General features: G+C 37.2%; 1 protein-coding gene across 4 annotated transcripts in view; it reads left to right on the top strand.

Annotated features, from left to right (window-relative positions):
• TRAPPC8 (trafficking protein particle complex subunit 8) overlaps nt 1-13,183 on the top strand; it is a 55,739-nt gene extending 42,556 nt beyond the window's left edge. For 2 of the 4 annotated variants that reach the window (XM_040586089.1, XM_040586087.1), the window contains 4 exons: nt 6,913-6,960; nt 8,387-8,532; nt 10,091-10,180; nt 12,142-13,183. In XM_040586089.1, coding sequence (XP_040442023.1) covers nt 6,913-6,960; nt 8,387-8,532; nt 10,091-10,180; nt 12,142-12,376 — 519 coding nt within the window. In that variant the 3' untranslated portion in view covers nt 12,377-13,183. The remainder of the gene's footprint in view (nt 1-6,912; nt 6,961-8,386; nt 8,533-10,090; nt 10,181-12,141) is intronic. The other 2 variants (XM_040586090.1, XM_040586088.1) reach the window with 1 other exon arrangement.
• The last annotated feature ends 1,922 nt before the right edge of the window (nt 13,184-15,105 follow it).

The raw sequence follows: 15,105 nt of genomic DNA, 5'->3' as shown, positions 1-15,105 counted from the left end.
CTGTTCTGTGGTATTTCTGAGTAGAACTAGGAGCTTATTAATGGTATTAAGTCAAAGTTAACAGTTATTTCGTAACAAAGTTAATAGAAAAATGGTAGAATGGAGTGTTAATAAATCCAATTTTATAAATTCTACTATGCACAACTTTGAAGACCTTTACTGTAAAATGTTAGAACAGCAGAAACACTGGAGCAGTTAAAAAGACATTGAAAGCTCTATTGGAATTGATCAATTAATAGCATATTATTCCACTTTGAAGTTTCATAGCCTGTTTGATCAAAGAAAATAGCATATGTAAGAAACTGGTGAATGTCTCCTGGTACAGTAATCAGTAACAACTGTGGAAGCTATAGATAAATTTCTGTAAAAACATCTATGCTAGGTGTAACTTGGTGTGTGAATATATTACTAATTTGCAAAATAAAAAAAGAAGCAAGTCTTGTACCTGTTCAGTCTTCTGCTGAGCAGTAAATTGCTGTTCCTTCTGGCTTTGGTGCTGTTCTCCTTATATTTTTACCAATGTTGCAAACATTGTATATAACTTCTAGTGAGCTCTTACTCAACATTGCAGCAAATCTTACTATATGTTGATTTTGTCAAGAAAACAATACAGGACAAATGTCTTTCTGTAAATATTATGCTATCATGTAAGTAGTGAATTACTGAGTTGTGGACTTGGCTTTGGTTGATAAAGGCTTTAAGTATTTTTGGATCATTTTTTCCATTTAGTTCTTTGTGCTATGAGGTAGATGGGAATAAGTCAAAAGGGGCATGCAGTTTAAGCTAAACTGGCTGGTGTTCATTAGTACTGAAAAACAGAAAATTAAATTCCAATTGTTTCTTTTTTTTCCACTTAACAGCCCCCCACCCCCAAAAAAATCCTTTACACTTGTGGGCTTAAGCTATGCTGAGCTATAATAGGCTCTATTAGTCTATTGACAACTGCCCACTCTGGTATTACCATTCCTGTCTTAAGGTATGTGTAGAGCAGTAGATCACACTGTATGCACCTAAAGTTAGGAGAAGACACTGCGGACTTCAGATTTCAGTGAGACCAGAAGTAGGCTCTTGCAAATGAGCGGGAGGATAAGTAGTAGGAATGAGTCAGATCTGTATACTAAAGTAAACAAATAACTGAACATGCTAGACATAGAAATTTACATTTGACTGCACTGGAACTCTAGTTCTGTGCATCAAATTCAGCTTCAAACTAAAAGGAATCCTGCCACCGGCAACATGGAAGATCCAGATGTACCCTCAATTTGTTTTGAGGAACACATGCTACTATATTATCTTTCTTTGTCTATAATTTTTCTCATCAATATTACAGCTACATTCAGATAGATGCTACATTGATTATTGTATTCACTTTCTTCAGCATAAGGAACACACTTCCTTTGAAGCATGTTGTAACTTGATGGGAAGCAAAAATGCATCTGTATTGTGACACAGTTGAAATCTGGTGTGAGTAGCGGTGGTTGCTTTTAAATGTGTAGATTCCATGTCCTCATGGTAACCAAAGCCCAGATGTAACTTGGATTTTAAGAGCCTGTTATCTTGGGACTACTAAGGCTTGAGAAATTTCATATACTCCTGTACTAGTTTTTTGTTGGGTTTTTTTGTTTTGTTTTTTTTTTTTAGTTGGTACTTTATCCTGTGAGGAGAATAGATAAACCCCTCTGAGATGGGAGGTGAGGTACAGCAAAAAGTATTTGAGACTTTGCAGCAGTCTACTTTGTTCACTCCACATTTAAGAATTAAAAGAATCCCGAAAATAGGATTAATTGAGGCTAGGTAGAGAAAAGAATATACTTAATATATTAAGGATTGCACATTGTCTTTGAATTATCTTGCTCTTGCATTAGTTACACAGTGAAAAGCTGGGGTGGGGGGAGAGAAATACCAAGCCCAAACATTACTTCTAACTTAAGATTTTCAGTGTATAGCTCTGAGACTTATAATGTGACGTTCAAATAGTGTGTCTTTGTAAATCTGTATTTATTCAGGTTTGGAAACTCTGGACTGTTCCTGAAATATCTTGTGCTGACAGTGTAGAAGTTAGTTGTTTTCTGTTGTCTAGACAGCAGAGGGAGATGGAGATGCGTGCTTTTTACCAATGCATGTTGGTTACCAGTTCTTAAATGATAAATTTGTTCACAAATTCTGAACAGAGTGTCACCTAGGATGTGAGAGTCTTGTGTTTCTTGCTGTTTTGCTTGTTGCTCTTGGGCGACTTTCTTCTTGACTTGAGCTGCTTCTGCTTCATGCTGTGGCAGCCAGCAAAGGAATTTCTCTGTCTGTCAATACAGCCATTCCCAACTGAGAAGTCTCACAATAGACATGGAGAAAACATGAACAAGATTTCTCTCTGCATCCGCTTTTATTTTTTTTAGCCCTCTGAGAAATGTCTCGAATCTTAGCTGAATTCATCAAACAACGTTGAACAAATCAGGATTGCTTGCTTTATGTTTTGATTAAATTCTATGTACGTACTGGTTGGCTTCTGCTGCTTTGTCAGCTGTGGTGCCTCAGACTAATTCTTTGCCAACTTTTAAGGCTTTAGTTTGGATTTATAGAGGCTAGATTATAGAAGTGTCCAGGGAAGCAAAGCTGCAGTGAAGCACTGTAGTAGAAGAGCAGTAGATTGGTATTCATTGGCACTTAGTTTCTCAGGTTCTGGTAGCTGGGTGCACTAGTACCAAGTCATCTATGTCTAAGCTAAGCTGTTAGACTGCTAACTGAGATGCAGGGGCAGGTGGTTACTTCTGCTTGGTGCATTGTGGAATGTGTAATGCATTACAACAGGGATGTGGAACAGACAGCAGGATGTGAGTCTTTCTGTATCACAGTAACATAACTTGCCGTGGTATTTATAAATTCAAGATGAAACCTGTGGTTTCTATAAAACATGAGATAGAGGGCTTGAGGGAGGCTGACAATCTTTTTCTGGGGAAAATTTCTGTCTATACTCACATAAAGAAAATGACAGTAAAATTCTATACAAATCCTACTTGGATACACAGATGCATGTGCTTCCTTTTTTTTTCCCCATGTCTGTTCAAAAGCATTATGAATTCTAAACATTTTTCTTTCTGAAAAAGACAATGATAACTGACTGAGGCTTACTGGTTTTCTGTTGTTGAATACATTTATTTTGGGTTTTTTTTCCACACTACAGGGCTCTTTATTTGTTTAATATCACTGTTTTTGAGCATAGGTTACTGTATAGTACTGTACAGTAGACTTACCAGCTCATGTGATGAACTACTTACATCACTATGTTGTGGAAGTATGGAATCATAACACAGTATGCTGAAGGAATCTTTCATATAGAAATCTCTTTGAATAATATGGAAAACATTTATTTTCCTATCTTTCTCACTTGTATTTTTGAAAAAAAATGACCTTTTGCTCAAGGTAGGGGAAAAATGCTAAATGTGGTTTATTTCCTTGAATTGGAAATACAAGGTGCTACAAAGTGATACATTGTAGTCACTAGCAACAATATGTAAAGAATAAATTATGGAAGGTGTTAAAATGAATAGTTCTGAACAGATGTGCTAGCAGCGGCTGTTGAGGTCTAAGTAGTAGAAGCTCACTAATACAAATTAGCTGGGTGTTTGTAACTAAAGGCTGTTCTTTTGACAACGATACTGCTATGGGTTTTGTTTCTTTTGAGACTTGCTTTCAGGAAGAAGGTTCTTTTAACTGAAGGTCAACTTCTGATTGCATCAGAAATACTGATCAGAATACAGAAATCAGAAAGACAGACAGCTGTTCTGTCTCTTGTTCTTGATCTTTCTACCTTCACTTAATGAAAGAACAAAAACTTCAAATACTTTAAACATCCATTCACAGTCAGGGCTGTTGATCAACATTATTTCTTATTACTGCCTCCCATATTTTTCTAATCTGGTGAATTCAAAGGAGAAGCACAGTAGTATGGTGGGATGGCAGTAGTAGTGTGGGACTGAGGCATTTGCCACACTGATGGAAGGTGAGAAGCAGTCTAGTAGAGGCTTGTCACTTGGTTATGCTGGCATGTATGCATTCATACTTCTGAAACACACTAGCATGTGAGTGTAAACTTACTTTTGACTGAAGTCTAGATGAGATAGTGTCCAAGTGTTCAGGCATACTGGTTTTTTTAAGATGCTGTCCCCATTTAGAGCCCTCTGGTTTCATTGTGAAGTGGCCTTGTAATGCACAAAGTGGATGCTTTCCAGGCAGAATTAATCCAGATGTTCTTCAGGACTGCATATGATATGATTTGGGCTAGCACTGGTCTAATCCACAGGACTGAATGAGCAGCCCAGAAGTAAAATCCATAAAATATATGCAGCATGGATGCAGGCTTATTGGCATTGTTTCATTTAAGAGACTAATTTTTGGTAACACTGCTTGTTAATACAGGTGCAATTTAGTGAGGCAGCAACAGTTTGGTTGGAAGTAGGACTTCCCTAAAGGTAAGAGTGTGTAGGGTCTACATAGCTTTATTTTTTCTAATTGAATTACTGGAAGTGATATCTTGCGCTAGTTCAGATATTTTTTTTTACAGAATACTTGGGAAGGGATACTTGAGTCAAACACAGACTGTTGGAATGGGCTTAAGACTTTCTTTAACCAGATTGATAGAGGGAAAGCAAAATTTCTAAGGGTAAATAAAGAGCTGAAGTGTACGTTTTTCACTCTTGTATCAATGTCCTAGTTACTGTGCCAGTTTGGGAGGACTGGCTTATGTTTTTATCATGAATGAGATATTCCAAATAGCTGAAAAATTGTATTTGCTTTTTTTACCCATTGGATGGACTGCAGAACTGATGATAACATTTGAGTTTTCAAATGCATTATTACTGCTGTCTTGTCTTAGTAAAATACTGCTCTTGAAGTCATCATTTCTATGATGTTAGGAGCTAGAGTTAATATAGATGAGTCACACGGTGAAGGAAACAAATTTAAAACTGAGGTTTTAAAATGGGAGTTCTCTGATCTAAAATGGGGAAGGAAAAAAGACACATCACTTAAGATCTTCCTTTGTCTCACTTTTTGTTGCTTTCATATTCTGCTTTTGAACAACTCAAAGCACAAGTAAATTTCCTGTTTAGGTTTTCTTCTGTGCTGTGCGTATTGGTCCCACATACTTGACTGAGCATGTTAATAATCCTTTTGGCTATGTGTAACTGGTGATTTGTGCGTGAATAGGCTGAGGTTCCATACAACTTGGAAATCAAATTGTGATGTTGAGCTTTTTCTAGTTTGTTTAAGAGCACATTGACCCATTCACTGAGAAGATTGTTTCTGAAATTGGAAACTGTCTAATATTACATAGAAAAATCATTTAAAATGACTGCATGTGAAGATACCATCACTTCCATCTGTCTGATGGAAAGGAAGAAGTTTTCACTTTGAAAGTGTGTTCTAAGAGATTGAGAAACATATATTGTGATCAGACCTATCTATTACATCTATCAGATAACACAAAGGATGCTTTGAGTGGTCTAAATTTTGACTTTTTCAACTTCTAGCTTAGTACAGTTGCAAGAGATACCTAAAACCAGTGTGAATGACTAATACCCAGTTTCACAAGTGTAAGAAGGGATGATAGAAACTTTGTTTCAACGTAGCAAAACATCAGACTTCAAAGGTTCTGGCTTTTTCCTAACTACCAAATAAGTGAAGCTGTTGAGATTATTCTACTTGGAACAGCAAGCTTGTCAAGTTTTAAGTATATTTGTTGAAGCTGGCCTTTGTAGGTGGCTTTGGGCAGCAAAAAGCTTTCTAAAAATAGAAACAATTTTCCTAGCACAAATTGCACAATTTGTAGCTCTTGAAAGGTAACTGTGGGAGCAGCATGGTTCTGGTGCCTACTGCCTGTTGCATGTTTCTAGTCAAAACCCAAAAAGCTTAAAAATGCAGCTGTAAAATATATTAAAAAAAAACCCTAAAAATAAAAATAAATACTTTCTCCCATACAGCTCATCCAAATTCTTCTTTTGATGAAAGGCTCTTCCAGGCAAGCTTATCTGTACCTCTACCAGTATGTTTGGATGAGACCTTCAAATTATATTGTGATTATTTTTTTTTAAAGGACTATCTTAACCACTGTTGTGGCCTTCTTGTATGCAATATATGGTGCTTGCTGTGCACTGGAGCCCATGGCACTTCTGGAGGCTTTGAAGGAACCGTAATGGGTCAACAAGTAGACTTTTAAGTGTCAGAACTTTCATATTTGCCTTTTGAAAGACAATATTCAGTTTGGGCTGATATTCTAGGGGTTCAGCAACAAAATGCGGCCTGTTCAATTCTGTTTTGTTTTGCTTTGTTTCTAAGAGTAAATAACCAAAAGTCTTGAGGTTATCTGCTTGGTGCATGTTCTTGAAGGGAAGGCTACAGATGCCCAAGCGGGCAGGGGCGTCTTTTCTGTAGCCTTGATCCAATTTCCTAAGCTCTAGAGTAGGGCAGGAGATTAATGCATCCTTAAACTTAGCACTTATTAGCTGTCTCTAGGTATCTCCCTAATCCATATGCATATCTTCTGGTTACCTTTTGGAAGTGCTTACTTCTGTCCTGAACCATTAGGTATGAGAATCATGTACTAAATGTCATGCCTTAGCCTTTGTTCTAGGTACAGAATTACAAAAAAAAATCCCTAGACTTTGAGCAGCTGAACTTGGAGACATAAACATCTTTTTCTGAATCCGACACCCAAAGGCTGGCTGGAATTAAGGTTTAGCTCTGTGATGGCAAATGATTAATCTTACTAATTACAAGTCCTTCAATGGAGGTGTAATATTAGAATTAAAGTTTTGAAATATTAATGGCACTCTGCACTTTCACCAGTATATGTTCCTGCTGCATTTCATGATGTTCTTTCTATTTGTAGAGATAAACCTTCATATTTGTCTTTTGTAGGGTTTTAAAAAAATACTCGGGAATTCTGATTGGGAGGACTTGGAACAGGTAATTGACTCTAGGGCAAACTACAGTGTGTAGGATACCGGTATGTTGCAGAGGGCATTGAATAATTGGTTGGATTATAATCTGAGGGGAAAGATCAATTTAAATGAAAACCTATAATCTCATCTGTGGTGTGGTTCATGCTGTCAATTTTCATCAAGTTGGATACCTATAGGGTAGGGTGGAAATTCCAGATTCATTCAATGCTCAAAATGTATTTCATTGTTACTGTCAAATATCTTTATTTTCTTCTCACATTACTTTTTAAGAAAACTGCCGTTCCTTTTGAGAGGAAAGAATTACAAGGCTGATAAAACATGTGATGTCTTCGTTGTATTTCCAGCACAGGCAAACAGTGACTGAGATGTTAATACATACTACAGAACGCTTAGTGTGTCTGTTATTGAGAGTCAGGTTTTGCCTGTAGTTTTATTTTCAACTTAGAAGGTGCAATCCATCACCCTTAAATGAACAAGTATTGCTTTGCTACGCTGTACTGATGTATTGGTGGCTTTTAAAAATTTTCTTTCACATGCTTTTAGTAGTCGGTCTCACTTATTGCTGCAGATTCCTTTCTCTTCTAAAGGTGGACTTTTTGCAGAATAGATTCATGAGGGAATACTAAAAGGCAGCCCCTTCCTGAATAAATCCTGCTTGCAAAACAGATTAGATGATGTTGGACAGTGTTACAGTAGTGCTGTAATGCTGGACCAAATGCAGCCTTATTGCCTCATTTGGCATTGCATCTTTGTGAATCATCTAATTTCTTCTGCTTCAGAGATTGATTCTCCCCGCAGGGTTAGGATGAATCCCAGGTAGTGTGTCAGTGCTTGACTTGGGCTTTCAGCTGGGTACAAAGGTAATTTTCATATGTGCAAGAGCTTGCTATACAATTTTTAAGATTCTCTGCATTAAAAAATCCTTCCATCATCATTACCATGTTCCTGTAAACTACTTTGCTTTTACTTTGGATCTGTTTGGGGAAACTTGGGTACTGGTTTTCCTGTTGTGAACTTCCCAGGGCAGGTAATGGATTTTTTGATTTTTTCTTTTTTTTTTTTTTTTTTTTTGTACAGCTGCTTAATAGGGAATTGTATAAAAGCTGTCCCTTTTTTGTAGAAACAAACAAGAACAAACACTAACAAATCACTGCGACAATAGCTGCTTCTGTGAACTTGTACAGATAGTGTTTTCATAAGCAGCTGTGAAATGTCTCAGAAGGTAATAAATAAATCATACCAGTTCTTCACTAGCATGTTTAAATACAGAGCACATCAGAGAGAACTTTAAGCTTCATGATGCTGTAAACTTATTTCCCTGGCATTATAGTTCATAATGGAAAATTGTAGCTTCTGTGATGGGTTTTCTTGTTGCATTGCACAGCACCTAATGTCAGTATTTTAAATGTTGATCTGAATTTGTGTTTCAGGAATTACCAGAAGTGGTTCTCTTAAAGTTTTTTCGACCAGAAAACACGCCAGCACCTGCAAGACCAACACCAGAGCAGCTCTCTAATCTTATCAAGACAAGTCTTCATTATCCAGAGTCTTTCAATCATTCTTTTCATCAAAAAAGGTTAGTGCAACGTTTTCTTTAGAAACTTTTGAAATATTGTCAATTTGACCAATGAATCCTATTGAGAGATGCTATGTGGGTTATGATACATAAGATAGTCTGTTAGGCAAGGGTGAAATCTTGCTCGATTCTTGAAGTCACTGCTTCAGAATTTCATAGGTAAAATGAAAGTTTCAGGTAGAGAAGCAGGATGTAATACCAGAGATCCAGGCTTAATGTTAACTAGTAATGTTAACTAGTAATGTTATCAAACATACTGAAAGAAAAGTAAATACTCTGCTGCCTTTGTTTTTGGTGTCAGTAAACAATGTTACTACTTTGAGAAGCTAGACAGAAAGCAAGAGGTACTTTTAAGTCAAAAGAACTGTTAGGTCTACAGCATCTGACTTGCCAAGATTAGCTGCCTGTGGTTCTGATTTATGTCAGAAGGAAAGGTGGTAAGTTTAGATCACTGGGGCTTGTCTCCTGGAAGGGTATCAGAATTAATGTCTGTCAAAAAGCAGACTGCTAGAGTGAGTTGATTGGAGCCTGTGAAATCCATGAGTCTTCAAAATTAAAATACTGACAAAGCCCTCTGGATTAATTTCCAGGTATGAAATGAATTGTACTTGAAACATAAATACCTGTTTAGGTTTGAGTAGTTTTATCTGAGAACTGTTACACTTTTTTCCCTAAAATTTCAGTTAATATAAATTGCCGAAAGAAAGACGTTTCTTTCTTTATAAAATCAAACATCTAAACATTTTATAAGGTGGCATATTTTAGTGACAGTTACAAAGCATGCATTATTCCAGTAGCAAGTTCATATCTTATTTGCTATAATGCTGATTGTTCTTTTTTGTTATACTAAAGTTTAGGATAATTAAACTGTTAAGCAGTGTCAAGGAATTCCAGTGACACAAATCACTTACTGTGCACACAAAGTGGTTTCAGCTGCTGTACTTTCTGTACCTGCCTGTGAATATCTTGGGGTCTTTCTTGCTGCAGCATTATTTATAAAAACAATTACACTAATTTTGAACAAGCAGAATATCAACTAACTGTATTAGTTTTATTCAGTGTAAAGGCTTAAATTAACACCAAACGTGTATGTGCTATCTGTTCTGTTGGGGCACTGTTCTGGCTGAAACTTCAGGCCAGGTGCTAGCAATTCCTCTAGAGGAGGTGATGCAGAAGAAACGTAGACAAAACGTGCTGAACAGTGGTTATTAAGAGTAGCATACTGGACGATGTTACCGCATTCTGAGGTGTCTCTTGTCATAACGGTGGATTTCCTGTAAAGTAAGGCATTAGTTATGCTTTTGCTGGCCTGTCTCAGCTGGGTGAAGGAAGGTGGTAACTCATTTGGCTCAACTGAGCCAATGCTGTTTGCCTCAATAGCTTTTATTATAAGTAACTCTAGTCCATGTAAGTGATCATATTGCAGTGTACACTGACTGCATAATAGACAACTACATATTAATATTTCTTGAAATTAATTTTAACTATTTAAGAGTATAATTAAGACTACTCAAAGTAAGACTTTTCTCCTTTACTATGGAACTATTTCTCTTTGCAGCCTCTGTCTGGTACCTGTCACTCTTCTACTTTCCAATTGTTCCCAGGCTGTTGTAGATGTGATGATTGATTTGCGGCATAAAACAACAAGGTAATGTGTGAATGTTAATAAAACTATTTTCTGAGAATGCTTCCTAGTTTTGGGGAGTCATGTAATGTTTTAACTGTATTGAATATCTAGAATAGGATTTTCTCAACAGTGGCTTCTTTGAAAGAATGGAAGGTGGTAAAGGCTTCGTACAGCCAAATGGGAGTCTCCAGTCAGTGCTCAATTTATAATTTGCTTCTGACTGTTGCTAAGACAGGACCTTGAATTGTGACTCTTGAACATCTAAACTCTGCAGATCTTTTCTAGGGAAAAGTTCTTTTTGAACTATTGAAATACAAGCTTCAGCCACCTTACTTTATTAAACGTATGTTGTCACGTTGTCATTTTTAAAATACAAAGTAATTTGTAGAAAACACTTTTGAAGTTTAAACAAGTACTTCCTCCTGCAATTTGGCTTTAGTATAAAATGTCATAGAACCTTAGGTATTTTTAAGACTTCCCCTAGGTTTATCAACTGATTCCTATGACTAGCTTTTTGCTTAGAACTGTAGTATTATGTGCAAAAATATCAGCACTGAGGAAATGTTTTGTGAATTGCTTCTAAAAGTTTTACTAAGGATTTCTGTGGGAGAGATAATTCAGTACCGTGGTATACCATTGTTAATAGTGTTGTTTTAACGGAAGTGGTTGTGTAATTCAGGTGACACTCCCTCTCCCCTGCCTTAAATACCACCCTGCCACCAGGTATAATGCTACTTGGTCCGCTTACCACAAAATAGACTCTGGGATTCTTGACTTGTATATTCTTGGGGCAAGGGAGCAGATTGTGAAGACACTGAGGTAGGCTTAGGCATGGGAAAACAGGTTCACAAATAGAGGACAGAAGACTTAAATATGTTTTACTTATCAGTTAACATTAGGAAGCTATTCATTGGTCCGGTCTTTTCACAAGATGGCCATGTTTTGTAATAGCATTGTATGACATGTCTTTGGAAGAACAGTGTAGTCATGTGCCTTGAAATGTCTTAAAAACAAACAACTCCCCCCCCCCCCCCCCCCCCTTTATTAATGCAGTACCTCTAAAGTAGGTGGACTACTTCTGTGGATATGCACTCTGATTGGATTCTAGCTCATGGGGCAGGCCTAAGAATACCTTATGTAGGAATTCCTAAAACTTTCTGGATCTTGTTACTATGTCAGTTGTTAGCGTTATGTGCAGGTTCTGTAGAAAGCTGGGAACACACTGGAATTCCTCACTATACATATGTTTAGTGAGGATCTGTATATAGTGTACAGTATACTAGGAACCAAAGAAATGCTTTAAAGATTTCTACTGATGGATCTGAGCCAAGGGGAGAACCACTGTAAAGAGTGTGTTAAGTGTGAGTCAGAGAACATTAAAAAGTATTTGATAGGAAGTAAGGACCCAAAGTTAAATTGAGCTGATAGTCGGACATAAGGATCAGTGAAGATACCTTAGCTACTCTCAGTGTGTGTATGTTTGCGAGGATGAGCATGTGTGTGGATGTAGTAGGGAAGAGGACATATAGACATGACCTTTTCTGAAGCTGCATTTAGCATCTTAGATTGCAACTGTTGTCCTTTCAAAGTCTACCTTTGTCTTGCTAGAAAAACCTTAACCTCTTAATGTGTGGGTGTGTATGTGAAACAAAGAGCATGATGAATCTGGGAAAGGCAGTGACTTTAGGGAAATTGTTGTAGGCAACCAGTCAAAAAGACTTAAAAACTTCAAAGGCATCAAAGACAAATGGCAGTAGGCACTCATGCATCCAGAGACTGCCAGAGTAGTAACTGAACTTCTGAATTCCTGACTTTTCAAAAATAAGTTTTCAGAAATCATAAACAAATGTATATTTTTATGGGCTGGTGACAGACATAGTACATTCTAAAATCTTGAGAAAACTTGAGGCTGGAGGGAATCATGTAAACTGGTAATACATGCTTCGAATGCAGAGAAGTAATGATGTTACCTTCTTTTTCAGCCCAGAAGCACTAGAAATCCATGGATCTTTTACGTGGCTTGGGCAAACACAGTACAAGCTTCAACTTAAAAGCCAGGAGGTCTATAGCTTGCAGCTGAAAGCTTGCTTTGTTCATACAGGTGTCTATAATCTTGGAACCCCCAGAGTATTTGCCAAGCTAGTGGACCAAGTTACTTTGTTTGAAACGAGTCAGCAGAATTCCATGCCTGCACTGATTATTATCAATAATATCTGACTGCTTCCTGAAAAAAATCACACTTAATGAGAAATAAAATGGGATTCTTTTCTGATATTGCTGGTTGACATATTGCTGCAGTTTTTGGAAGTAGCACCTCAGACATCTAACTTGTTACTAAAGATTGTGTAGGAAAGAAAATAGCAAAATATTCAGGTGACTTGTCAGTTTGTTTCTCAATGCAATGCACGTTGGACTGAAAATACATTTATCCTTTTATAATGTATTTCTTCTCTGGTAATTAAGATATTCATAACACAAAATACTCTTCAGCTCCAGATCTGAACATATTTGTATGCCCTATGCCCTGTCAAAAATGCAGCTTGACTGCTGTTACAACTTCCAGCATGGTGTGTTTAATATTTGTGGCTGTATTAGGATATGGTTCAGGAAGAAACCCTCGTTGGCTCTTTCCTGTCTGAAGCCATTAGTCATGATAAACCCCAACTTTACTGTGAAGCTCAGTAAGGTCTCTCAAATCTGTTTCTGTTTCTCAGTTCTTTAGTTTAAAGTTTTGAGTTTTCATGTTTATGGAAACTAGTGACCTTTCGAGGTTTACATACAAGTCCCACCTAAGGTGTTTAAAAAATAATTTCTTCAGCCAGTTTGAGTATTTTCTCATTCATCTCAACACAGAATGCACTATTTCACAACCATGAGATTGTCATTTAAATTGTCACTTACTTTGTTATGTAACTATAACAATTGATCTGTTTTAAAAAAATCTACTCAAGATTTTCAAGAAATGTATTATATTTATAACAAATGTACTGTAAATAGAATAAAACATACACCATATTCACTGTATGGATTTGTGGCCTTTTCTTTCCTTTTTATATAGCTATAGCAATCTACAGGTGCTGATTCTGTATACATATTCTGTACTGTCTTCATCGTGGCCCTCTTTGTTCAGGTGCAGTTCCTGTCCTGTTGCTACGTGTAGTGCTGGTGTGCATTGAAACTCATAGTGGCAGCTGTATTTGCCTTTTGAGTTGTCCAGTGTTTCCAGCAGCAACGCAGAATTCGGCTGTGTAGGAGATCTCACTTATTGGCTACGTGCGGGGGAATTTTGAGTAAAAGCTTCTGAACATGGGGAAGGCGATGTGAAACAATCAAGTGCAGCAAAACCAGGTAAGAGTAAGGAGTTATGGCTTATGATGAGTTAGTGAAGTACAAGGAAAATCTGGCAATCTGCTCTGGGTGCTTGAAGTCCTACATTTCTTTATTTTGTGGCTGAAGGAAATTTTTTTCATAGGGCAACAATAGGCTTATGAAAAGGTACATCTGCCTTCAGATGGATTTTTTTCTTTTTTAGGTAAGGTTTCCAATTTTACTCGTATTCAGTACTACTGTATGACTGTCTACAAGACTTAAGACTTCCTGAGAAGTCTTAAAACCCATTCACAGCATGTGGCCTTTCATAGTTGTACTTAATATGACTGTGGATCTTGTTGGTAAATCAATAGAATGCTTGTAATCTAACAATGAATATGTTGCTTCAGGGGTTGTTCTTTTCTGCTGTTAGGCAGATTGGATTACTAATCTTTCTAAATGATTCTTGGCATTCTTTAAGCCATGTCATTAGTCCTCTTTCTGAGTTGGTACTCTTAGGGGAATAGTCATTACTGATGCCTTTCAGCTAGCCAGCAGGTAGGCCGTAACGTTCTAATCACAGTTGGTGTTTAAGACTTTTATTCAAATACTTGAGTAGCACAATGTCACATTATTCTGATAACTCTTGTTGAAACATCTGCTTTGTGAGATATGGGTCAGAAGTTTAACTGCTTTTCAGCCTTACCAGAAGAAACTGGTAAGAAATGGGTTCCTCTGATTTAGAAGTTGCACTGCTATAAAGAGCAAGCTTGCTGCAAGCTTGACTAACTACAGAACCTCCCAGACTGCTGTCCCGTTGGCTGGTGTATTACTTGTCAGTGATACTAACTCTTATGTGAAGTAGACCAGCACTTGCCATGTCTGTTAGTACTAATCTAGATAAAAAATGTGGTAACACACATTATGTAGCTTGTCTTGAAGGAAGTACTCTGTCTACATGGACCCTTATGTTTCTGAGGATGTTCATAGGATTATGGTGAGCTAATGACGTGACAGGAGGCTAAAAGAGTGGGAGTAGTGTTTTATTCGGCATGGGTAGAATTAGCAGCCTCCCTAGCATGCGGTTTTGAGATGTGTTTCTATGTCTGTGTCTCTACACATGACGCTTTTGTATGTATACCAAGTGTTCCCAGGGAGTTCTGCGAAGCTCAGCGGTGTAGGCTGTCAAACCAACAATAAGCCAGACTTCGATTATGCTAAGGACATAGTATCAAATAACAAAAAAAAAAAAAGAGGAAAACCAACAAACTTAATTTGCTTTCTCTTCACACTTGAGTAAACTCTCCCCTTTATTCTCTTTCTTTACATGGTGATTCCAAAAATGCTGATGTTTGTAACTTGTCATATCCTAAGACCACTTACTGAAAAGCAGTGTCTGTGATTCGAACTTCTAAAGTTTGGTATACTGTTAGAGGGGGCCGCTGTCTTCCTGTGACTCTTTGTAATCATTAACATCCTTTATTTCCATATTGGCACTGGTTCTCTCATGGTGTGTTGCTGATTATGCACATTATGCTGTCTAAAAAGCATGGAACTGTTCAAAATGGGTTTGAAAGGTAATCATTGGCATGTCAGAACAGAGGTTCATTTACGATGTGATTACTTAGGAGAGGCGT

This window comes from Falco naumanni, chromosome 3, assembly GCF_017639655.2.
Source record: "Falco naumanni isolate bFalNau1 chromosome 3, bFalNau1.pat, whole genome shotgun sequence".
NCBI lineage: Eukaryota > Metazoa > Chordata > Aves > Falconiformes > Falconidae > Falco > Falco naumanni.
Note: the sequence above shows the minus strand (reverse complement) of the source record. Positions and strands in the feature narration are given on the sequence as shown.